At 37.1% G+C, this 26,107-nt stretch overlaps 1 protein-coding gene across 1 annotated transcript in view; it reads right to left on the reverse strand.

Annotated features, from left to right (window-relative positions):
• The window catches only part of GPC5 (glypican 5), a gene marked incomplete at its 3' end in the record, with an annotated part of 589,849 nt that extends 564,100 nt beyond the window's left edge, over nucleotides 1-25,749 (reverse strand). The window contains exons 1-2 of the mRNA XM_083855586.1: nucleotides 25,119-25,749; nucleotides 17,242-17,403 (exon numbers count right to left, since the gene is read on the reverse strand). Coding sequence (XP_083711712.1) covers nucleotides 17,242-17,403; nucleotides 25,119-25,284 — 328 coding nt within the window. The 5' untranslated portion in view covers nucleotides 25,285-25,749. The remainder of the gene's footprint in view (nucleotides 1-17,241; nucleotides 17,404-25,118) is intronic.
• Between the last annotated feature and the right edge of the window lie 358 nt (nucleotides 25,750-26,107).

A 26,107-nucleotide genomic window follows, 5' to 3' on the forward strand; every position in this document is an offset into this window, starting at 1 on the left:
ACTAAGTATGAGTAAACAACAGTAAAAAATAGGCACCTTCCAATGGCAAATTCAGATGCTGTATCTTGGCAAACTCTTTCAGCAGATCCTCAACAGATGAACTGATTACCTCAGTGACTCCACCACTCAGCTGTCTCGAGTAACTTAATGCCAAATCACCATGCTAAGAAACTAATCTCACTTGCCACCTCTCAGGTGAAAAATATAAATTCTGGACTTCAAGGTCTTCACGATTCAATGTATGTATGGGAGGCTGGGAAAAACACCTACGCCTTCTTTAAGAACTGTAAAAAAAAGACAAAAAGGACATAAGTTGCAAAACCTCCCGCTTTTACTGTACCAGAAAAGACAACAAAAATTGGAAATTGAATTACTGTGCTTGTAGGTTCTGAGCTACAGTATAGAAAACTCTTTAGCTAGAAACCATTTTTTTAAACTACTTTCCTTCAGACTGATACTGCAGACATTCAACACAAAGAATTTTAACTTTTGAAGTAAATGTAACCACAATGGTTTTCTTTATTCTTCTTGAAAGAGAAGTATTAGAGTAACTATATTTATAAATCATTACATGCAATCCTTCATGGTTATTCTTAAGAGAGCTTTAAGTGAAAAACTTATGAAGAAGAGAGAACATTGGTTTTCACTTTCATGTATTTATAAGTGTGAAGGAAAGGGTCAAAGGCAAGAGTAGAATTTCTCACAATACTTTCCTTGTGAATAACAGCTGAGAAGTCTGGAAAGCAAACTAATTGCTTAGGTTTCACATTATCAACAAAGCTGTCTTCTGAAAGTGCAGTTAAAATCTCTGTCATCTGTTATGTTTGATCAAGTTAGTTTTGACTGAAATACTCGCACTCTCTAAAAAGAGAGCTCTGTTTTTTTAAAGGGTTTCAGAGACACCTAAGAAAATGCTGTTTCTTTTGACTTCTAAGCCTTTTTGGGAAAGGCTGTAGTTACCATAAGATTTAGAAGAATCATAGATTTAGAACCATAGATTTAGAAGAATCTAAACCATGAAACAAATGGTGTCTAGTTACAAAAAAAGTACATTGAAATACTGAATGCTTTCAGGTTATTTTGAGTTTCTGCTACCTTAACACTAAACATTGAAAGAATCAAAGAATCCATTAGGTTGGAAAAGACCTCTGAAATCGAGTCCAGCTTCTGACTGACCACAACCTTGTGAACAAGACCACAGGTCCAGTCATTTCTTGAATATCTCCAGGGATGGTAACTCTACTAAGTCCCTGAGCAGCCCATTCCAACATTTAACAATCCTTTCAGTTAAGAAATTCCATCTGATGAATTCCTCTTGATGTTCAATCTGAATCTCCCCAGATACAGCTTGAGGCCATTTCCTCTTGTCCAGCTGCTGGTTGCCTGGGAAAAAAGGCTGATCCCCACCTTGCTACAATCTCCTCCCAAGTAGTTGTAGAGAGCAGTAAGGTCACTCCCGAGCCTTCTTTTCTCCAAGCTAAATATCCCCAGCTCCCTCAGCAACAGCCCCAGCTGCCACTGAAAAGAGGGAGCAAGTGATTCTACCTCTACATACAGCAGATCAAACAGAATGAATGCTTCAAGTCTCGATGCACATCAAAGCACTCTCCAACATTCCCCCAACAGGATCTGAATCTGGCTGCTAGGTATTCTAATGAGCAACAATATCTGAAATAGAAAAAGGAAAATTTAAAAAAAGATATGACTAGACATTAGCCTTAGCCTATCTGTGTAATTCCACCACAGACATCAATTCTCTCTTTGGAGGAATCAAGATATTTTTTAGTCATTATGGGGCTGCTGAAAGCTTTACAGGGTAAAATAACTGTATAACTTCAGTAAAGACCCTAAGAGGATACAACTGTATTATGTACTTTGTTCCTCCTTGGAAAGCCAGATTTCTGCATGCATCCCAGTAAACTATAAATATATACTAAACTTTTTATGCCTCCTGAGTAAAAAAATGTTTATTCTCCCAGTATCATTGCATTCAGCTAATTCCTAAACAGCAGTGTTAAAAATGCTACTGTCCAGCAGTTCAACTGCTGTCAATGCTAATATCAATAAAATCTACTTTAAAACAACTTGAATAATCATACAACCATACAAAAGCAACTTGAAAAACCATACAACGCAACAGAAGGCGCCCCAGAGTATCTGTGATAGGAAGATGTAGAACAGGATTCACAAGAGACCTGTGGTTCTCCAGAAGAACCCCTAAGGCCAGGCAAGATGTTTCAGGTCACTGAATATTGTATTAATGTTTGTGCTTAGGAAACCAAACTACTGATTTTAATCTCAAATGAAAATAACTAACTAAAAAACAAAACAAAACAACACAAAACAACAACAACAACAACAACAACAACAACAACAACAAAAAACACCACTAAAAATAGATAAAGAAAGAAAGTTACGAGCATAAGGAAGGAACATCAGATAAATCAGACTGGAAAAGTACATGTATGAGCAAGAGAATGATGCATGCAAGTTAAAATTTGATATAAGGAAGGAAAAGTACATTACAGAAGAACCAGGACCCTTCCTGCTCTATGAGCTGGCTATGACCTGTTATCTATGACGGAATATGCTTTTGCTTCTCCACATTTATTGTGATGAGGAATTTGGTGTATCTATCAAAGGCATTATCAGGGGATTCTAACATGAGAGTGACTAGCACCTGTGTTTCCTTGGCAAAATAATGGGGTTTATTTCTGCAATAGATTTTCTGAAATTGGTCCAAAGATCCAATTGGAGCACAATCTCTTTTAAAGGAAAAAAAAAAAAAAAAAAAAAAAAAAATCACAATTTATGCATAGACACAAAGGAAAATTACTAAAACAAAGGTCTGTACACATACTGCAGCATTCACCTGAATTTAGATATGCTAGTTTCCTAGCACAATATTTGGGAATAAAGTTTAAAATTCTTCCCTGAAGAACACATTTCTCCCTCCAGCTTCACAACAACCTTTTCAATCACTTTTTAGCTCATTGTTCAAGCTCCTCTGTATTTTAGGCCCTGGCGTTGTCCTTAGCCAAGCCAGTTGTCCGTGGTCTCCTCAGGCAAGGTAGTATATGATATCTGTGCTGTACACAGATAGAAAAAAAAAAAAGCAGCAACAGAGTAGATCTGGATGTCCATGTTGTTAAAATATCTAACACATAAAGTGTTGATGGTTTTCTTTAAGATGTATTAAACTCCAACAAAGGTGGTTTAACTCTCTGTACACACCACTCAAAGGAAAAGCAACTAGATTATTAAAGTATACATACATACATAAATATTGATCTAAAACACCAAACAACAACCCAAACACTTTTCTAAATCTCAAATTATTTTATTTAAATCTGAGCTTCTCCTTGCGATTAACAAGGCATGTGAAAGCAAGTAACTCTCCCTAGTCCTGTGAAAGGTCAGCCAGCCACCCTCTGCCCTGGGAGGTAAAATTCTGAAGATGGGAAGGAGAGCACGTAGAAATCTATCTCTAGCATTATCAGCAAAAACTCCAAAATAAAGGCAGAAAGAACTAGAGGTTTAGGCTCTGCTATGGAGACACAGAACAAGGGTGTCCTGTCAGTCTTTGAAGCATTCTATGTTTTGAATCCACCGGCTGTTTAAATGTACATAAGTATAAAGGACAACAGAGTCCAAGTCCCCCTACCGTCCACTTCTAGGTAGACACCTTTTCCCTCTCTGAATAGGAAGAGAGGGAAACGAGCACAAAGTTTTGGAGAAAAAGAAGCCTAATTAAAGTATGAGGAAAGACTCCAGCTATTGTGCTCTCACAAAGTAAATACTTGTAAGCAGTTGCTACATTTAATTTTTGAAAACTCATCGAAGTGACAGAGAAAAATATAAATCATAAGTAAAAATGCTTTCATTTAATGCATTTCTCAGAGGTCATCCGAGGCATAACTAGTGAAGGATAATAACTACAAGCAGATTAGAACGGGCCTTGATGTTCAAAGGGCAACTAGATACTGGTGTTGGAATAAATCTGGGAGCGGACAACAGTAAAAGACTCTTTCAAAGAAAAATTCCTGAAGTATAACTTATTTGAGACAGCGTGGAGTACAAGAATTTTCTCTTTAGATTAATTTTCTTACATCTAAAGTAGGCTAGGTATTACTATACTGTTCTTATAACTCTGGTGACCTTACTACACAGATAAGACTAGGATTTCTAGATAAGGATAATAACTTTTTATAAGTTAAAAAAACATAGTTGAAAGTTTATCCACTCAATACAGATCTTAAGAGAAATTATCTCCATCTACAAACTTCTGCTTAACTTATTTTATATAATAAAATCCAGTAAAAATTAGAATTTTAATGATAACTTATACAAGTCCTATTTTTTCTTCCTACCATTTGTTTATTTCCTTCAGCTAGGAATGTTCTCAATCCTATATACTTACTATAGCAACAGAATCATGAATCAAAAAAGACAGTTGAAAGCAAACCCAAACAACTTCTCAAAATAATATTCACTAGACAATCACAGTAAAAATAACGTGGTTTCACTTAATAAGGAATGTTAAGTTTTAGCCTGATAAAGAATGGAGGCAAAATATTACTAACATAAGCTAAAGACTCATTTATCAATAATAAATCATGGAAGCTTACTTCCAATATAATTTTTTCCCTTTACAGTGCTACAGATTTCATTTGATAAAGGGAAGATGACTCGGGACAGGAACAGGCAGAAATTGTTTCTTCACGATAAAACAGCAGTGTTAGAAGATGTCAAGATGCTCAAAATATCTCAGTTTTGTAAAAAATACAGTAGTTGTCATGCACAACCTTTCTCCATCTGTGAGCAAGTAATAAAAGCTGTGATAAAATCTTTAAAGTCCTGTTTTGTTTTAAAATTTGACAGTTTGAAGTCCCATCAATGGATCTCAGGTTTTACTACTTTCTTAAAAGCCCGAGACAAATTCAGTTAGACAGTATGAATCATGGAGAAGAGTGTGATATAAAATGAAGACATTTTGGCCATTATAGCTTTTTAAAAAAAGCCATAATGAATAACTATATAAAAACTGACTGCACAGAGCAATAATGTCAGTGGTGTTCACAAGTCTGTGATGTTGAAAGAAATAAGTGACTTCAGCACCTGAATAGGTAACGTGACTTGATAGTCCTCACCCAAACCATCCAGAAGTATTCATATGGGATACAAAAACACATAGATCCTAAGGTCCTCAAAAATGTATAAAGCATGTGAAGAGTACCCAAATCAACCATAAACACTTGATGTGATATTTAGACTTTTGTCTAAATAAGAAAATTAAAACAACTTTGTGATAGACATAAAATGCTAAATCCCACTTAGAAGCAAAGCTCCATGGAGAGATTTAGTAACTTTAGTGGTCTTCCCTTAAATTTCTGCATGAGGAAGAAACATGGGGGGAAGTGTGTCAGGTAGACTGCATTCAGTTTTCTGATTAAATTGACACTATACATATTTCAAAGAATCATTCCAGTGCCAGTACTATGATGAATGCTTTCCTACATTCCCACTCACCATTTTAAAGACTGGAACAGGATAGTAGATCTGACTGCTATAACACACCTTGTGGCTGCAAAATAATTCTTTACAAAACACTGCAGTGGCTGGCATTTGATTACAGTGCAGCTTCAAAAGCTGATGGATGCTAAATCTGAACTCAAGAACTTGAGCTGGGGTTGATACTCTATCATCCCCAAACAGCCTGTTGCACTTGCTAATCACCTTGACTATTAAAACCTATGGCTTATTTCTTACCTGGGTCCATCTAGCCCATGCATATTAGCCAGATGGGGAAGCACTGGTCTAGATATTGCTTATGCCTAGATATTGGAAATGCATCGCAACCAGCTGAGTCACGGCCTAGAAGATGCACTCCCCACTGTAGATTCACTTAGTGGCTCATCAGGTTCATATGCCAAGTATTTACTCTGTCAATGTGGACACAAGGGACAGTAAAAGAATGCTACTAACACTGCATCTCCATATTAAAGAGGTCAATAAATATTAAATAGTGTCAACTTCTGAAGGTTAAATAGTAAAGGAAAAAAAAATAGGAAAATAGAGCTGTAGAACAAACCAGCAAAATTTTCCCCAGAAACTGTCCACACTCTAAAGCTTTGAGTCAAGTAACCAATATCACTTTTTCCTATATTAAGAACAGAAGTTAGAAGGGTTTTTTGAGAAATAATTTAAACTTTGAATTTAACTCAACGTGCTCTCTTCAGATTATTTTTCTTGTTTCATTTTCCAAGAACATTAAAGAGAGCTTTCTTGGTCTTCAGAATTTTCATGTTTTTAAGTTTTCAGGAAAATGCTGCAATGCTGTTCTCACACTGTATGAGGTTTTACATTTTCAGGTGTGATAAGTTAAAAACTACCACTTGTTCTGAATTCTCAACACCAACAGTGAGAAGATGCCAAGGCTGGACTTCTTTCAGTGTCACAGAAGTTACTTTCATGTAAACGAGCCAAGTTAGGGCAGTGCTCCTTCTACTACAGCTTCAGCTTCTAACTGTACTGTGTTTCACTGAAATTTAAAGCTAGATAATGCAGAGAAGAGAGGAGTCATAGTCTCCTAAATAAAATCCAAACTTTTTTTCTTTAGGTTACATAAGGAGAGTAGTGTCCTCATTTGAGAAGCAGAAAAGAGACTTTCTGGATTTTTTGTGAAAAGCAGTTGATTAATTCTTAATACTGCCTTTGATTTTCACCTTCCTTTCTGATACTTACCATCACTTTAGGTTGTGATCTTCTCAATAAAGGACTGTTGGGTTTAGTTATTACACACTGGGCAGGTGAGGGAACTGAAATTGTAAACTTCTAGAGAAATGAAGAAATTAAAAAGACACACCTTTTTTCCCCTTCTCTTTGTGCTTAATGTCCTCTTATTATTTGTCTAAAGATTGACTTTTTAGGATTTATTAATTATTTGGTTTCTTTAATCCACTCAGTGCACAGACATATGCTAATGCTCAGGTATTTTCTGAAGAGCTTTATTTGACATGGATATTTTTAAATTATTTTTGTCAGTATTAGTGTTCTTGATTGGTTTTATAAGAGGTGCTGAGTTTTAAGAAAATATGGAAAAAGCTTGCACCTTTGTGCATCTTACCAAATCTTTCTGACAGCGTGCTTCTGTTCCAGTTGCATTAGGAACCGTAGCAACTGCTGGGAGGGAAGCCAAGTATCAAAAAACTACTTCAGGTAGTGAAACAAACCTGCAGTTAGAAGCAAGAACAAACTGATGATCATGATTTTTGTTCACCCTGCTACCTTGTCTGTTCTGCATCTTAACTCAAAAACTGGGATGTTCCTGAAAAGTGGCAATTTGAATTGCAATTTTTAAAATCTTCTTTCCCTAGACTGCAGTGACTCTTCTGTAGAAGCGGTGTTGTCTAGGGCTTCAACACAACTTAGCTCCTTACTTTCAGAATATACATGTATCTTATATACAGTTCATGTAAACAAAAAGGAGCAACCATTGGAGTTTACTCCATTTAAAACAGACATACTTGATCTCATTTCCTCTTGAACATGATGGGAGTAAATGCCTCCCTCACACATAGACACCGTATTGTTGACTTCTACATTCTACAAGAGTGAACTTAAATCTTTTGCCCAGAACACAGTGTCATTTGCTTTTCTCAAGGTTTAGCAGGGTATCTGTGGGTTATCTCTGCGGGATCAGCACCTTGCTGTAGCATAAGACCTGGAGGACAGAAAGGATACCCTGTAACAGCTAAAACAGCACTAGATAGATGCCTGTTTTGCACCTGAATCAAACTCTGGATCTCATTCCAATAATCTAGTGTTAACATCTTTGGCTCTGGGAGGGTCACAATGAACTGCATCATTAAACCATTTTGGTCTTTGGCAGTTACCTTTTCTTCCCTTCATGGTGCCCCTTCTAACTTCTCACTATTTCAACTTCCATGTTCTGGGCTAGTTTGTACCACAGTAACAGCACCAAAAGAGGAAACAAAATCAAAGTTTTTTAAACCAAAAGGGTCACTAACCTGCCTCACAGTAAGGACTAAGTGCAATGAGTGGAAGTTAAATCCTAAATTATAATAAGTACTCAAAAAATACTGTCTTTAAAAGAAAAGAGCAGGTTTATGATCCCCAGGTATAAAAGAAAGGGGAAAAAAAGCCAGCTTACTAAACCATTAAATATAAAATGGAAATATTAAATGAAGAATCAAATCTTTCCCATGAGAGTAACCACTATGAAATTCCCTTAAATATTAGCTTCTGTCTAATAACACAATAAAGAAAAAGACCTTACATAAAACAAATTACAGATTTTAATCCTCTACACTGAAAGAAACCTTTAAATTAGATGGCTATTTCAATTTATTTTCAAAACAACCAGAGTAAGTTATGAAGAATCAAGTCTCTCATGGGACTGATCAAAATTGAATTTGCAGTTTCCTGTACTATGCTGACAATCATTTACAATAAAATCAGAATGAGAAAGGGAAATTGTCTGTGGGACCACTGAGCCAGGTAATAGCTTCAGTGTAACATGGTCACACAGCCAAAATCAAATTAAAATGTACCCAGAATTTTAATATGGTTGAACTAGGCCTCATTTTGCTTATAGGATTCTGGATTGCAACTTTTAAGTAACAGATCGGTAGTGAAAAAAACTACCCATTGTGATAATCAGGCATTTTATATTATCAGCAATTTGTTTAAAATGACATTAAAATTGTGTTAGGCAAAACAAAGAAAATCAGTTTGCAAACTATCTCAGTTTGAAACTGTTATGACATAATGGAAACACAAAGGAAAGCCGTTCTATAACTTCAAATTTCTAGTCCTTCTCTGTACATCTACAAACCTTGTAAATTATAATTACATTATCCTATCTTACAAAACTCAAAAGACTCACAGGCACAACATAAAGAACAAGGAATACTTCCAATACTTAATTATTTTCAGATGCCTAACAATAAACAAATATATTTACATACCATAATGTGTTTTACACAAGTAGGGAACAAAGACTGGTATACTTCAGTTTAAAAATAACACATTAACTTGATTTCAAAGAAATTTTCCAGCCACATAGCAAGCCTGGCCCTGCAGAACATCTTGGCTATACTTTGCACAAGTTCCTTTTCACAAGCAGCCAGCCCATGGCTATCACAGTGGTAGCAATGGAGGAAAATGTCCACTGGAATTTACATACATATCTCTTTGTTCTTTAGTTAATTGTCTCCCAATTAGCAAAAAATTCCTTTTTTTAAAAGTCTAGTGACCTTAGAGGATTCACTGAAAAGGGCAATAAAATAGATGAGATCTGGACACTGGAAGTATATCCAGCCCAGAGCTCCTACATTTCTTGAAAAACACTTGTTCTGAAGTGATTCAGGCCTGTAAATGCAGACTATATTTATAAATTATACAAATAATTAAAAATACTCACTGGAGCAGTACCCTTGCTTCGTGGCACACGAGTACCCTAACCACCAAAGTACAGGGCTAATTTTTCACTTTGCTTCTGTCACAGTGGGTATTAAGTAGGTATCCAGACAAAGACAGCTGGAACCAGGAAGAGTTACACACTGCAAAATAAATAACCCAGAAAACAGCCAACTCTCCTTGGTAAATTTTGCTGTATTTTTAGACACTATCAAAAACCCTTACATGAATGGCTACTGTACAAGTACTGAATGGCTACGCAGCTGATCTACAGCAGAACTGTAGCATGCTGTATTGTGACCTGCAATGCATATGCATTTCAAATGCACTGAAATAGTTAAGACAAAATGTTTTCTTCCAAAACTTGAGATCAGCAGATCTCTATCATGGCACTCCTTGAGTCTGCACAAACCTAAGTTCAAGCTTTTAATGCAAGATGAAATTTGTAGCTTTATTAAAAATGGGTATTACTTGTATCAATAGCTCTTTTAAGAATCAAAGTACAGCTACTTACACTTGCTCATGACCTGTTTTATATGAATAAGTTCACTTCATTACCACTGTTAAAATCACTCTCACCTACTTCATTACATGATACACATACCCTTCTGCTTAATTCAAGAAGAAGAGAAAGAAAAGTAGATACTCACTTCTTATTCTGCATGTAAGCAAGCTGCCACATGATAAGCAAAAGCATGAGCAGTAGATTTGACAATATGTTTACAGAACCTTCTTGCACATTTCTACCTCTCCAGTAGGAGGGAAGCTCCCAAGTAGTAATCCAGCTTTCATTTACATCAGGATAAAAGCAATCACCTCCAAGCAGCTGACAGGCTGAGTGAGCTTACTGCTCAATAACCCACTTTTGCTCCCAAACTTTACTCACACCCTTTCACTGTCAGATAGGGTGGCTGTAAGGTTCCAGAGAGTAGGGGACTTCTGAGGGCTTTTATTTTGGTCTGTAGAATAGACTCACTGGGGCAAAGCTTCAGACACACAACAGTGTAGGTATCTAAATGAATGAAATTTAGCTAAGTATCCAAGCTGTCATTACAGTCAGTGGTGACACTGGGCTTGGCTCAGTTGTCTAACTACAGGTTTCCAGGGACATTTGGCAATTCCTGAGGTCTTCAGTGATAACCCTGGGTTTTTGCCTCCACAGGAGCAAAATTCTCCTCCCAGGTTTATGTGTACAGTATAGTACTTTTTTGCATATTACCTGGCTTAATTCTCTCTTTACTATACTTCATCTACTTCAAGTACAGGTATATTTTTTACAGGAACAGTCAGTGCTTGGTTTTCTAAATTTTGTAATACTGTATTTTAATGTTTGATGAATTCCAAATTGATGCAATTTTACCCTCCCTCATTATTCCTTTTTGCTGTGTTGACATGATGGTTTTCCAATTTAAGACGTCACTTAAAATACAATCAGATTAATCCAGTCTAGATGTAAACATACCTATCTTTAAAAATTCCATGTAAGACCAGGTAATGTTAGGTCTACTTGTGCTGGGAAAGCAAACTGGTTTTATCTCTCACAAAGCCTTTGAAATACAGTACATGATTCCACTTCTAAGCAGTTTGTCATGTTCACTGAGATGGAATTTGAAAAAAACCCAAAAGTTTAAAAATGTGTAAAACTGCACAATTATTGGAATTTGCCATGTAGAATATGTAGTTCATAATAGCATAAGTATCTGTTGAAGTGACCGTGTACAGATCTATTAGTTCTATACACAATAGTTCAACAGTAGGACAAATAATGAAAAAAAAAGTACCAAGTTATAAAAAAAATCGTTTTCTTTTAATACTGATATATAGTATTCTAAATTTAAACTCATTCTGCAAGAGTCTTTATGACTGAAGCAATCCATGCCATTATGTTATAGTAAAGAACTGTGTAATCTTCTTGGAGAGAGATTAATGAACAAACCCTTTTTGCTAGAACATAACACCCACAGATTAATCCTAAGACTAGTTAAAACATTCAAATCACTTTGCTTTTCTTTGTAAATCACATTTTAAACCTGTCCTAAGGCAAATAAAAGTCTCTCGAGCAGTCCACTCTAACCCCTGGCCTCCAAGCAGAATTAATCTTATTTACAACATAATTCTTGGAAACTGTTTTCTTGTGCAGCTTGTTTCTAAGACATAGAATCCTCAAAATTTTTAACCAAATGCATCTTAATGTTGTCATCGGAAAATATTTCCTAATATTGAGCCTATGCTTTCTTTGGTGCAGTACAACACCACTGGGGTTTATCTACTATTAACAAGTACAGATAAGCCCTTTCTTATGTGTAGTTTTTTCTCTATGTAGATTTCAGAGCGTATTTTTCCTCTCTTCTTTCCAATTGGTCCCTGTCTTTCAAGTACACAACCCAAAACGGAACAACGTCCTCAGGTCTACCAATGCAAAACTGAAGTTCCAATTCATAGACCTCCGCTGTCTTTCTGTTTAAGGATCTTAAAATAGTTGCCTGTCTGACAGTAGTATGAAACTGCTGACTTTTGTTGTCCTTTGATCTATCAGTATTCCCAAAATTTCTCCTACAGAACAAATCCATTACAAGATAGCCCCCATACTATTAAGTCTTCCACTGTTCCTCCCCAGCTAAAGGGAGCACTTTGCATTTGTTCCCAGCGAACAATAATTTTATCATACTTGTCTCCATTGTGAGTTCTGTCTTTCAACAAGATATGACTTGCTAGCTTTTTGGGGCTTTTTCTTTTTCTTAACACAGAATAAAAATAGTAAGAAAACATCCATGTGTATTTGAAAATCTTGGAAATCTAAAAGGCTGCGGGCAAGTCTACCTTTGAAATAATACCAAACATTCATTCAAAACCATCAACTTTATATTACCCTCTCTGCTAGAGTTCAGTCTTGCTAACTCCTGCATTTTGTCAGCTATTAGCTTCCCAAAGTTCTCAGAATAAGCAGGAAGCAGGCATCCATGAAAATGCAAATTTTCTATGGCCACTGCTCCCAAGGGAATGATGCTTTAAATTTGTACTTCACTTCTTTTTTCAAATGCCTAAGAACTTCATAAAGCATAAAAAAATCTAAATTAGCATGTCTATACTGATTACTGTGTTACAGAAACATAAACCAAAACAGTACTTAACTGGGTACTAGCAAAAATATGGAAAAAAAAAAAAATCTTAGTACTCACCGAGTATGAGACTGAACAGTACATCAACATCAGCATAATTGTAACTCAGACATTATTGTAACTAGGAGAAGTAATTGATGATAAATGAACAGGCTGAGACTAGAATCCAGAAGCACAAGTGCACACTTGAAAAGAACTATTTAAGAAAAGACTGATGGGATGAAAACTGTTACATAAGCCCATTAAATCCCTATGCATAAATAGATACATAGATAGATATACACCCCAGGAGTGCCTACAGGCACAGCACACATATAGGCAAATAAGTATCTCAAGATAAGAATGAGATAGAGTAGAACCAAATCCCTTTGGAATGATAAAAGACTTGCTTGCGATACCGCAATAAAACTCAGGACTAATAATGAGATTTTACGTATTAATCTAAATCTCCAGATTTCTGCACTTCCAGCAGTCCCTTAATGCTGTGTTTTATGTATATACAGACATACTGGATCCAAATCTAACTTATATTAGTGTAATGTTTATCCCGCTTTTTTATTATAAAGGACTCAAAATACCATATGAATAGGTGATTTCTGGAGTTAATAAAGTCTGTTTAACAGCTTAGACCGATGACTGGGTATAATGATTCTTCTGTGTTCTTAAAATTCCCTGCTTCCTCAGTCCAGAGGGTAGCATGATCATAGCTGCGAGGAAGGGCTGCAGAGCAACCAAGAAAGAGGAATATAACTCTGGTGAACCACAGATATTTTTGAGACCCTCATCCCTCAGTATAAAAGAGTGACAAATGGAGTCTCTCAACCTGTCCACATTTTTGTCTTTTAACAGAATCCTTAAGTTTCATTTAATTAGAAGAAGTTGGAATTCACCAGTATTTAGATTTAGGGTTATTTATATCACACTTAAAATACAAAGGATTATGGGAGTGAGAAAGATGTTGGAACATCAAAGCAGTTCATATTGCAAATGATCTGAAGGGCAATATATCATTTGAAACCAGGAGAGATACAGCAGCCAATCTTCAAATCATTCTTCAGAAAATTTCGCAAATGGAAAGCAACTGTATCAGTGCCAGGGCACATTTAATTTCACAAAGATGAACAGAAATGCCATTATTTCTTATGGCTTACCAGAAAAAGCAGCTCAGAAGATTTCAACACATTTTCTAGTTCACACAATTTACTTTAGCTACTGACTAAAACTTTATCCTCTTTAAATGTAATAATTGTACTGTGATCTCAAACAATATGGGGCAATAATTTGACTTCATTTAATTCTGCTCTAGGATAAAATGGAAATTGATCTACTGTGTAGCAATAATTTCACAGAAAAACATGAAACTGCATCAAGAAAGCCTGATTCAATATACTTCAGAACTTACATGGCAAAGGCATTAAATTTTTCCTACACAGCAGGAAGTTTCAGGTAATGCTCAGTTGAAGAGTGTAGTTTATTACCTATTGCATACAGACGCACACTTACCAAGTCCACTGTTTCAATGACAGGCAACCCAACTCAGAAATTATTGATGCTGTCATATTTATAAAAACTACGCTACAGTACTAGAGTTGCCAAATATAGTAACACAAAAGTCCATTTGATTTGGGCTCCATAACTAAATTCTTATCTCCAAATTTCCCTTTCAACCAGAAAAGCTGTTAACTTGTTCTATGTCATGTGTGGCCACATTTTAAAGGGTTAAGAGCTCTCTTGCAGAAAAATAGTTAAGTGACACACAGCACTTCACCCTAAGGCAGATCACCAGATTCTTAGATCCCTATTCAATTCCTCTCCAAATTTTAGAAATTGTAGGGATTTCTTTTTTTCTCTACACAGAAACTGTCACTGCAATGTGACTACACTGTAACCCTGGTGGCACTTGTTAATCTTTTGATTACAGGTATAGACAAAGGTCAGTGTGAACTTTGAGTACCATCTAAGAACTGTACAAAATGAGTGTGCACATACTGAGAGGCATCTACAGCATCTAAATGTAAGGTTTAAAAAGGATTTGGGTTTATGGTTACCAGAATGGAGATGTTACAGCAATCCCTGTACAGCAGCAACAATGTCTTCCTCAAATACTAAGATAAGAAATGCTAAAAAATCAGAAATGTGCAAGAATGTTATCCTATTAAAGTGACTGTCTTGAAAGTGACTTTCTCGCTCTCCACAATCTATCTCCTACTTACCAGATTAATATTTTATTAAACTTCACTGTCACCCATCCTTCTGTTCCCTTACCATTCCTCAAAGCTATTAAAAAGAAATAGATACACAACTAAAAAGAAACACACATTATGAAACACTCCAAAACAAAAGGAAAAGACTGTAACAGTACCCAGCACACAAGTGAAGCAATTTGCACCAGGCAGCTTGACATGTCCTAAGGGACCTGGAATTTTTTGCAACATTTGAAAATTGCCAATAGCTACTGTCAGGAGGCAGCACTTACCACAATACACAACCAAGGAATTTTCACACATATTAGAAGGTGATGAAGGTATGTCAATATATATAGATGAATTTCCTCTCATACGCACATGCACACACATAGCAAGGTAATAGATGGGCCGACAGCTGCCTCATTTCACCTCATTTCACTGTCACCATAAAGTCCCTGGTCGTTAGACACCCTGAAGTCTCATGACCTCTAGACTGTGTTTAATGCTGAATGAAAACACACCTCTGAAGACCTCCAGAGTCAGATACAGATCACTTATTTTAACTGCCTACTTCTCTCTACTGAATATGTGAGAAGCTAAGACAAAACATTAGCTATTTGTTCTGCTATTTGTCCTGCTGGGATCTAGTCCACCCCTTTAAGGCCAACCTCAACATATTTTGAGAAGATGTAAGGTAACAGCAGTGACAAAACCCATGACATCTGCTCTCTTCTCTACACACCCCAACAATCCCCTTCACATTTTCTGGGTGACTCCTGAGATGTCTGACCAGTAGCTGCCCAGCTCAATGCTAAACATTTGGCGGTGAGATAGGCATCCTGTCATTCAGATTGGAAAGGACCTTAAGGAGGTCTCCAGCCCAAAGTCCTGCTCAAAACAGGGTCAAAACTGAATTCAGATCAGATATAGTATCTCACTATGTTCCAAGAATTCCAAGCTGAAATCAGCATCTTATTGTTTTTTCTGAATCTACAATAATTTAGCTTTTAGTTAGCAATGATTGCAATTCTTCAAAAATTAGTGGTGTGCTCAATAGCATGTTCTTCCACAAATAATTACACTTCAGGGTTAAACAAGGTTTTAAATTTAAATAATACCAGAATCCATGCAACATTCTCTCTGTTATACTTCTTCACATAAAAAGAAAATAAAGACAAAAATACTAAAGACTAAAGCATGTACTTCGAAAATATGTGAAGTGTATAAGGTATATAAAAGGGATTTAGCTTTTAAGTATATGTTTTGAAAAGTATTTGTTTAAATGCAAATGATGGCCCAAAGACAGCAGACCAAATTTATCACATTATAATATGTACAAAACTCTACGTTAACTCTTCTGATACCAAGAAAAAGATAATACACAGAAGACGAATGGGAGAACAAAGGCAGAAGAGAGATGGAAAGATTTCTTTGTACATTTTACCAATGATCCCCTGATTGTAACACCCTTTGATAGCTGCATTAGGCAGGCTAAATGGCAAAACTCCCAAAAGGTGGAGAGCAACTCATAACTCCAGCTTGTTTTTTGCATTAGACAGTCTAAATTTAAAAAAAGGGAAGGCTTTAGGACTCCAAAGTCAACTTTGCATATCAGGACCCCATTCTGCTAATTATTTCAGCATCACAGGTTAAAGACATGAGAGCTGACAGAAGGACAACTTCCCAAGCCTGTATTAAGTTACACTATCCCTTCCAATCAAGTGCTCCTAAAGGTTAATCGGCACATATTAACAGACAAATGACAAGACTTCAGAGCGTTTTCCTCAACACATGTGAATTCTATATCTCTTTCTATCATATAGAACCTCGTATCTCTACTATTTTCCATCTTCTCAGCTCTTTAACCAATTTCTGCATTAACTTCTGCCTAATTAAATCAAAACAAAATTAATAGTGTATGAAGAGTAATTGCAAAAATAAAACCCCACCAGCAGTCCAAATAACTATTATTTATCAGGTGTAACGACCTGTTGTTTATTAAAACAACTATTGCTCAACCTGCAATTTTTTTTTATCAATTAAATTTAGAAACTCAAAAGTCTGCAAAACTAGATCTTAAAAAAGAATCTCAAAATCTTAAAAATAAACTACCCAAGAATGTATTTTACTAGAAAAAGACAAAGAATATAGGGGTGGAAATAGTATATATCTCTCTTTTGTAGCACTCCAGCCATTAATTTTGCATTTTAGTATGGCCCTAATTAAAGAAGTTAAAGAGGAAGGTCAAGTTACAGGTTTACAATTAAAATCAAAGCATCTTACTAGAATGATGTCTTACTTTTTCTCATATACAATTTTTGGAAGCCACAAATTCTGAAAGCAATCAGTTTCTAATCACCTGTATGACTTAATACTCCTTATTTGAAAGCATAAAACCAGAGGAAAAAGCTAAAAATTAATAACCTTTAAATAATCAAAGATGAAAATCAAGAAAAGTATGAACAAATTTGGAAACAAAAAGCAGAAAGCTTTACCTTGAAAAGCAGCTGCATTACGAGATATTAAAAATTTTAATGCAGCACTTGATGTTTGAAGCACTTGTTGTATATCCTGCTTTGCTGCAGTCTGATACCTTTCTTCCATCTTTCTGGTACAGCATGTTGGATTTTTAGAAGTACAAACTTGGAGATCAACACCTAAGGAAAAGGCAGTTACATTGATTAATATAAAACAGAAGTATGTAAAATACAAACACCTAGAAAACAGCTATCTTTTTTTTTTTTAACATGACAAATTGACAATAGAATACCCAAAGCTTTAAAACATTTGGTCTTGTTCAACAGAAGGAGATACTAACTAAAATTCTGTGGGAAGAATATATTTATTACACTTAATTAAAGTCACATAATATAAATTCCCTGATACTGTAATCTTGTTCTGGCCATGAATACTGCTAACTAATGTTGGTTAAATATATTGAATATGCATTGTACATCACGATACAGGTGGTATATGCCCCACTCCTGGAAACATTTGAGATGTGGTTAGATGGGGCTCTGGACAACTTGATCTAGTTGAAGATATCCCAGTTCATTGCAGACTAGATGACTTTTAGAAGTTCCTTCCAACACAAACTATTCTGTGATTCTATGATCATCTAGAATACTGAACTGCTGGAGTAGCTCATGGTTGGCATTCCTGTGCTTCTGTAAATCTTGGACTAGAAAAAGCTAACCACTTCCAAACATTATAAACATATTACTGGAAAGCCCATTCCTCACAGGTTCATAATGAATATGCTTATATTAACTTCTACATGGAGCAATCCTGACTTCTAGTCTAATCTTCCTAGCTGTGTCTATATCTAATGTCAAACATTCCCATGAATTCATCACACTAACTCCCTACTTCCCTAATAGGTTGGGAGACATTTCTACAAAGGAGTATTTCTTTTTTGATTTTGGGCACACTGAAATACCAGAGGGAAAATTCGGTACTGTTATAACTTTACAACTGGAGCATAATCAAGTATAAAAGGCATTATTCACCTTTCTTGTTATCATGTGGTATTCAAAATCTTTTTCTTTTTTAATACTGTTATCTAAACAGTGATTTCTAATATAAAGAACAAAAATACCAAGAAAGAATAAGTATGTGAATTTAAATTATATTAATACAAAATTTGACAGTCCAATCTGAATTTTGTTCTCAAATATGTTATTTCACTGACAGATATGACAAGATTTCATGGAAACATAGTAAGAAACTTATTTTCATAACATTTCAACTTCTACATTTTAAACAAATAATATACAGCGTAACTGCACACATGCAGTTCCCTGTGTACACAGGCAGAGACATGAAAAATACTTGCTTAATATTAAAATTAAATAACCTAAAATGAAGCTCTATTACGCAAATTCTTCTTAGCATTTTAAACAATTGTTAGGCACTGCTTAGCTTTCACACCTTTGCCTCTTGTAAAGCAGAAGCTAATCTGAAACTTTATCGAGGCTTTATGGACTTGAGTAAAGCTTCAAGAAGACACACTTTCAGCAAAACCTTAAAGAAATAATGAATATTTCTATATGGCTTCAGACGACTCTTCGGCATTATTTTACTCCCTTGATTTTATGAAAAATATTTTTTAAGCAGCATCTTTTGTACATGGATCTCATTCCCAACCCCAAGGGAATTTTGTCTTATAGTTTTAAGACTGCTAATCACGTACATATAAAGTACATTTTATTGACCTACTTTTGTTCCGGCTCATTAAACACAGCTGCTTTCACTGGCCAGGAAAAAGTACCCAAATACAACATACAAAGAACCCAACTGACTAAAAACTGGATTGTTGCTCAAAACCCACAGAGTGGTTTTGTAGTTGTTTTTTTTTAGAGATCTAAGGAACAGCTTACAGATAATGTCTCAGAAGACATGTAAACCAGAAAGTGAAACAGGTTTTCCATTTCAGCACAAGCAATATTATAAAACCCACATAAATTCTCTGAGTTTTCGTATCTAAAAAACTTTCCACTTTCCACAAGAATTGTTTTGTCAATAACCAATTTTGAAATAGAATGAGAAAACACTTTCTACTCCAAAAAGGCATATTGGCTCTTTTCAGTACCAAATTCTGATGGCTCTACACTGTGATCCACTTTGAGACAAGATCACAAGACAGCTAGAAGTGAAATATCACAGCCTGTAATGAAATTATATTGAAGTAAACAGTTATAGTATAGAAAAGGTTTTAGAACTGAAAATAATCTAAATCAGTCTAGGAAAGTTTGGGAAGAAAAATATTAATTGTTTTGAGGTGCAAGTTTACCTATCTGGAACTGATTTCAAACTTTTATTCGTGGTCTCAGCTGTACAAATCTGTATTTTCAGTACCTTGTGATAAACAAATGCTGACAGGATGAGGACATTAACTGCCAGGAAGAGAAAATGCCAGATCCGTGGTAAATTTCTGCCTATTTAGACTTCCAAGAGATCAAATCCAGGGTCTGAAAAATCCTAAAACAGACTTAGGATTGTCATGACAAACAGTCTTTCAAAAGCCAGCACTGAAATGCCATATGGCTTGGAAGCAATTGTCAAATCAGTGGTTTATTTCAAAATGGATTTGGAACCTGTATCAGATGTAAGTCCTTCTCATGCTTATCCTTTAATATTTATTAACTTATTTTTGTTACAAGCACCACTCCAGACTTAGCATTACTTGCTGTCACTATTACTGTTGTAAAGTACTTCAGCTTTGCTCAGTAAAAGAGATGGGGATCAGCCTCAAGCACCTGGCCCTGACTGTTGACACTCTTGAACTATCACCTCACTTCTTTCTGTGGCTCTATGCAGGAGGCACCAGTATTTCTCTCACCTGCACTTCAAGAGATGGTGCATTCTATATACTGCTTTGAAAAGGCACTCCACACAACACTGTAGTACAAGCTCATCTTCCTGCCAACTAAGAAGCACCTCAGCAAGGTGAAGCCATCCCTGCATACACCCATGCTACAGCTCACAGAACAAAACATGTCTCCTATTTCTGAGACTGCCTGAACTTTGGGGTGGGGAACCCAGTGTCTTGGTGTCACAAAAGCATCATATTGGTTCTCAAGAAGATTCAAGAGAAAATCTCATGGAGTGAGGACAGTCCATTCCTTCTACAGGACACCCGCCTTAAGCAATGTAGACATGACCCTATCTCTTCCACTCGGCCTGAGAGTCAGGAGACAGTCCTCTGTCTTCTACTGAGCTGCACCACCAGGCTGGATCAAGTCCCAAGACTACTGAGCACTGATGACTTCCTAGAGAAGATGAAAGATTGGAGACTGAGACAGGGGAACTGCTATATAGCTGAGCCCATTTTATTGTTGATTTTAATCTCAAAATATTGTACTTTTTTCTTTTCACGGTGATCATTTTGTGGATCCAGAGGTGAAATGTTCACACACACAGAAAATTATGTTGTTGCCAACAGTCCTTACAAAAACAGATGTGATATAATGAACATCAGTAACTGATTTGACAGAGCATTTCACTTTCTGTCTCTGACGAAATAATTTTCCAGAGCTCTGAATGCCTGTTAAACAGAGTAATTAGAAGTTTCCCTGCCTCCACACAACAGAAAAAAAAAAATTGACATAAGGTAGAACCAAAATCCAAATTTACCTGAATGTAAATTATACTAAAAATCCAAAATAAAATTCCAATGTGATCTTGGAATTGCATTAAAGTAGCCTGCTGGATTTTAAACAGACTTCTAATGTTACTTTAAGGGGAATTAACAAGAATATTTTAACTTGAATTAACAATAGTACCACAGACCAACTTTTTCTGACATTATCTCATCCCTGCAGCATGGTTTCATTTATTCAATTTCATATTCATAATGGTTCTCTACCAAAAAGTCTTTGCAATAAAATTTATACTGATCACAGTCTTCACTCTCTTTTATGCTTTTTGTTCTCATAACTGCTTGATCTCCCAATGTTTGCTGAAAAGAAGCCTAGATTGATTCCTGAAAAATAAACCAACCCAAAACAGCAAACGAACAGAAACCAATCAAAAAACAAACTGCTGAGAAAAAATATCCCTGGCACTCTCCCCCCCCCCACCCCACTTCATGGGAATTGTTTGATTCTACAGTGACAGCAAATGTAACATTTTTCAATAAGCCACAGAATTCAGCTTTTTGGTGCAAACAGAAGCCTGAATGTTTGTTCACTGACATGACCTACTGGAGGCTCTCTGTTAAGAAGGCAGGAGTGAATGGTTTATCAACCATCTTATTCTGCTGTTGCTAAAATCATATCATAGAATGGTTTGGTTGGAAGGACCTTACAGAATGTCTAGTTCCAACCCTCTGCCATGGGCAGGGACATCTTTCATCAGACCAAGTTGTTCAAAGTCCCATCAAGCCTGGCCTTGAATACTTCCAGGGATGGGAGATCCACAACTTCTCTTCTCCACATATTCAGAGAGAAGGAAATCAGAAAATAAATACTATTTGCAACCAAAATAACAAGAAAAGCTCAGAGCTCTCATTTAATCTGTGTGAAAAAAATGAGCTCCTGAAATTAGCTAAAATCTCTAGATCTACTAGCATATAGGGTAAAAGAGTTTCCACTCCAAGAAAGTTGCTTAGGTTACAATACCAGAAAGGATATACAATACCTTAAACATAAGAAATAAAAACATACAAAAATGTATTTTGCAGACTTTTTTTTTCAAATAACCAAGTCATACTGATCCACAAAAAATAAAATAAAAAACTCCAAAGCTGACCGTTGAGTACTTTTTATTTATTTCATTCTTTCTACAGCAAAAAAGTGTCCTTTAGGATTTTTAATTACTGAGGTTATTCTGTACAGTTCCACCAAAACTGTACTTGTAGCACAGAATCAGATCGGAAAAAAAACCAACATATTTTTGCAACTAAGATTTCAAATCAGCATGAATGCGATAAATGTTCCAATAGAGCATGTGATGGGGCTTTGAGCATAAGTCTGTTCTATAGTTCCCAAATCGCATTTACAAAAGACCAAGAACACTTAATCCAGTATCTTGATTGCTAGGGGTAGCAATAAGTAGTTTGGGATTGGTAAATATAGTAATTTATCTTGATTATTAGTTCCCATTTTCAACACTATTATATCCTGTCCTATGTGAATGATAACAGACACTCAAATTTGTAGTTTCCATCTCCTTCAAGATGACCTTCATGTACATATATGTCATTTTTGCATAGGAGGAGAGAGGGATTTTTTTCTCCCTTAAAGATACACAACCTTTATACAATAGCTCCAGAACTAATTATATAAAATAATGCATAGGTTTTTGAGCTAACGTATATTCATAATATACACAAGTGACAATCTCCAGGATTAGAATTTGCATGATTTAGTGATACGAGGCTGCTTGTTTTATTTCTGCTAAGAAGAAAAAAAAAATGTGAATGGTACAGCCTGTTTTTTATACATGCAATGAAAACAAGACAAATACAAGCCCTATAATTTTACTGACTTCCACTATATACAAAACCATGTATCAACCAGCATTCCTACTGTTCTTCAGCTGGTGATTTTACTCCACCCCAAAGATTCAGCTTGAGACAACTAAATGAAAGTGCTCTGTAACAAGTTATGTCTGAGGTTCCACTAAAATAAAGACACAGAGGCAAAGCAGTTGAGGCACTTATCCCACTTATTCTGAAGACAACACCTGCATTTGATAACGGTGTAGCTCGTGGTTGCCCACAAGGAGCACACTTACTTTGGAGTAAGATGCCAAAGGTATCCCACACACCCCACTACCAGAAAGATATAAGTTTCTCAGAGTTATTGCATCTCTCAGCCCCATTGGGAACATTATGGAAACTCTAAGAAAATTAAAATGCCACCAGATGCCCCATATTTCAGCACTAAAATTAAAGTGCTGTATGGGTGCATGTGTGCATCTTATACACGGGTGCATGCGTGCATCTTATACACAAACATTTCTTAGGGCCAGCAGAAAAGTTTTTAAAGTATTTTTACATCTTGCCTCAAAAGAAGGCTTAACATAGAAGATCAGTAGTAAAACCTGACATTTCTCTTCACATTATGTTTTCAGCCTACAAATACCTTTAATCACACCTAAAATTTCTAAAATACTCATTTAATCCCGATTTTCTTCTCACTGCCAGTTCTGGATTTATTTTACTGCTTGCCAATAATTTGTTTCATGATATCTGAGATCAATGCTATTCAGAACAAGAACTCTGGCTGCCCACAGCAATGTAATTCCTTCAAAGAGTGAAAGGCTGCTGACCATGCAGCTGTACCACACCTCCTGCTGCCCACAGTTTGCAAGGGCAGCAGCACAGAATGGAATTCTTTTATACTCTTGGAATTCAAACATGGCTTTTCCTTCGAACAGGAAATGCAGAGAAGTGAAAATCAAAAGAAGAAAGTAAGTGGTGGTATAAAAAATACTATAGAGGAAAGGAGGAAATCGGAGGAGCAGAGCAGAAGAAACATGTATAAGGTACAATAGTTCTTTTCTCCAGTCAACGTATTTCCTTCCTATTCCTACTACACAAATTAAAGGTATAGTAATCAAAACAGATTACAATGACAGAGAAAGCATAAAAATTACAGTAGGCTGTGGAATGAGAAGAACATAGATAAAGTGATAACATATCATTCATACTGAGATTATTCACACAAATGATCAGCACAAAAAACCTGAATTGCCAACAGGGCTGTAACTCAGATTTCACTTTCCAGACACCTCATGTGCACAGTACCTCTCCCATCAGGCTTTCCAACTGAAGTGTTTATTTTCTTTTTATTAAAGACAATAATAAAACCTTTAGGTTAGGACAATGCAAGAAGACAATAATACATGTTGATAAATGTACTAGTAATAAATATAATACTCTAATTTGTAAACAATACACTGCAATATTGACTGTGTTAAGCATTATCTGTCACATTTAAAGCCAGAGTCATTAAAAGCTGTATTTTAGAAGGATGCCTTTAAAATAAACCTAGTACACCTTATCTCAACTTGCAGAAATAACAAAAACCACACAAATTATCTTTAAAAAAAGGAATGAGACTACCTATTACTATTTTAAAGTGAGGGGAACATTAATTCAGCTTTTGTTGCATTTTCTGTCAAAAAAGCACCGACTCACATTTACTAGTTAATCTGTCATCCAAACATGAACACACTTTACAGATGTGGGAAAAAAAAAAAAAGTTATTTTCTCATTCTATATCGCTGATCATTAAAATACTTGCATTTTAATTCTCTGAGTTCAACTGAGGTTCTCACAAACCTGGACACAAAGCCTCAAACCTAAAAACGTACCCCTTATATATCCGTGCTTTGCAGCGTCATTCAGTATCTACTTTAAAAATAAAATTCATTGTCGATAGAAATGCTGTATATACTCAAACTGCCATAAAGACACTACTTTGCCGGGAATTTCATTACATTCGGGTGACAGGCAGATATCCAGCACGGAAAACGCGCAGCACGACCCTTGCAGCGGTGTAAGCGATTCCCATTTCAGAGCAGGGCACCTGCAGCAGCCCCAGGCGCAGCTCGGCGGCTGTCCCAGCCCCCAGGGTCCGCTGGATGTACCTGTGCCTGCCCACGGCCAGCTGGGAGCAGGAGAGCCCAGCTGGAGCCGGCTCGCTGCGCTCTGCGCCATGCGGAGTGCAACTGGGTGGGCACAAGCGGGTTTCAGGCAGGTGCCGGGGTGCTCCAGCGCCCACAGCCCGAGAAGAGAGTTTTCTCTCTTGACTAAGGGGCTAGCCCCGATATTGCTGCGGGGAGAAGCCCCGCCAGGACACCGCCCGCCCATCGCCGCCGGCGGCACCAAGTTCAAACCCGGCGCCCCCTGCCCCTGCCTTACCTGCCCGCGGGGAGCCCGGGATGCCGCCCAGGGGCCCGAGCCGCCGCAGCTGGAAAACTTTCCGCACCGCCTCGCAGTTCGGCGGCGGCTCTGCACCCTCCGCGGCGGCGGCCGGGAGCAGGAGGGCGAGGGTGAGGACGGCGAGGCGGCAGCTCTTGCCCCCCATGGCCCGGCACCGCCGGCAGCCGCCGCAGGGAGCGCGGCCGCGGGGGAGGCGCCGCCCGCCGCCCCGCCGGGCCCTCCCCCGCCCGAGGAGGGGCCCCACGCCCGGCGCGGCGGCGGGAGGCGCTGCCCTGAGCCCTGGCGGGGCTGGGACCGAGGAAACCTCCCCTCCCCACCGCCTGCTCCCCGGGGGGCTGACAGGGTGGGCAGAGGAAGCGATAGCATGGTAGCGGAGCAATTTCGACCCACAAACACGCAAAAGAAAAAGAAAAAAAAAATTTGTAGCGCTTTGGGGAACTGCTAGCAACAGGCGTAACACTGTCAGTAAGGTACCCCATTCGGTTTGGCTTGAAATGCCAACCTTCGGTTTTTCTGACAAAAGTTCCGAGAATTCGGCAGTCTTCAAGGCATCTTCAAAAGTTTCAGTTTCCTGAGGCAAACGTGACACGGGACCAGTTTACAAACCCCTGTCCTGTCTACGAGCTGAAGTCCGATGAGAACTGTTAGAGCAGCCAAGGAAGCAGGTGGGAGGCATCAGGTTATCTTTTGAACAGCTTTCTTGATGCCAAAGTCAATAGTCTTCTCCATGCACAAATTTTAAATCTCACTCCTTACAGCCAGATTTTTTTCTTAGCTTGCTTCGAAACTGCAAGTGATCATTTAGCACTATAAAACATAAGGCTTTCAATTTAAAGACATCTTTAATCCGTGTCAGCAATTTCAACACAAGACTGCAAAACCAGTTTTAAGTGTAGATTGTTACACACATTCATTTGAATACAGTTAACAAACCGAAACATAAGTTATTAAAATTTGCACTAGAGATC

This window comes from Zosterops lateralis (assembly GCF_965231275.1).
Source record: "Zosterops lateralis genome assembly, chromosome: 2".
NCBI lineage: Eukaryota > Metazoa > Chordata > Aves > Passeriformes > Zosteropidae > Zosterops > Zosterops lateralis.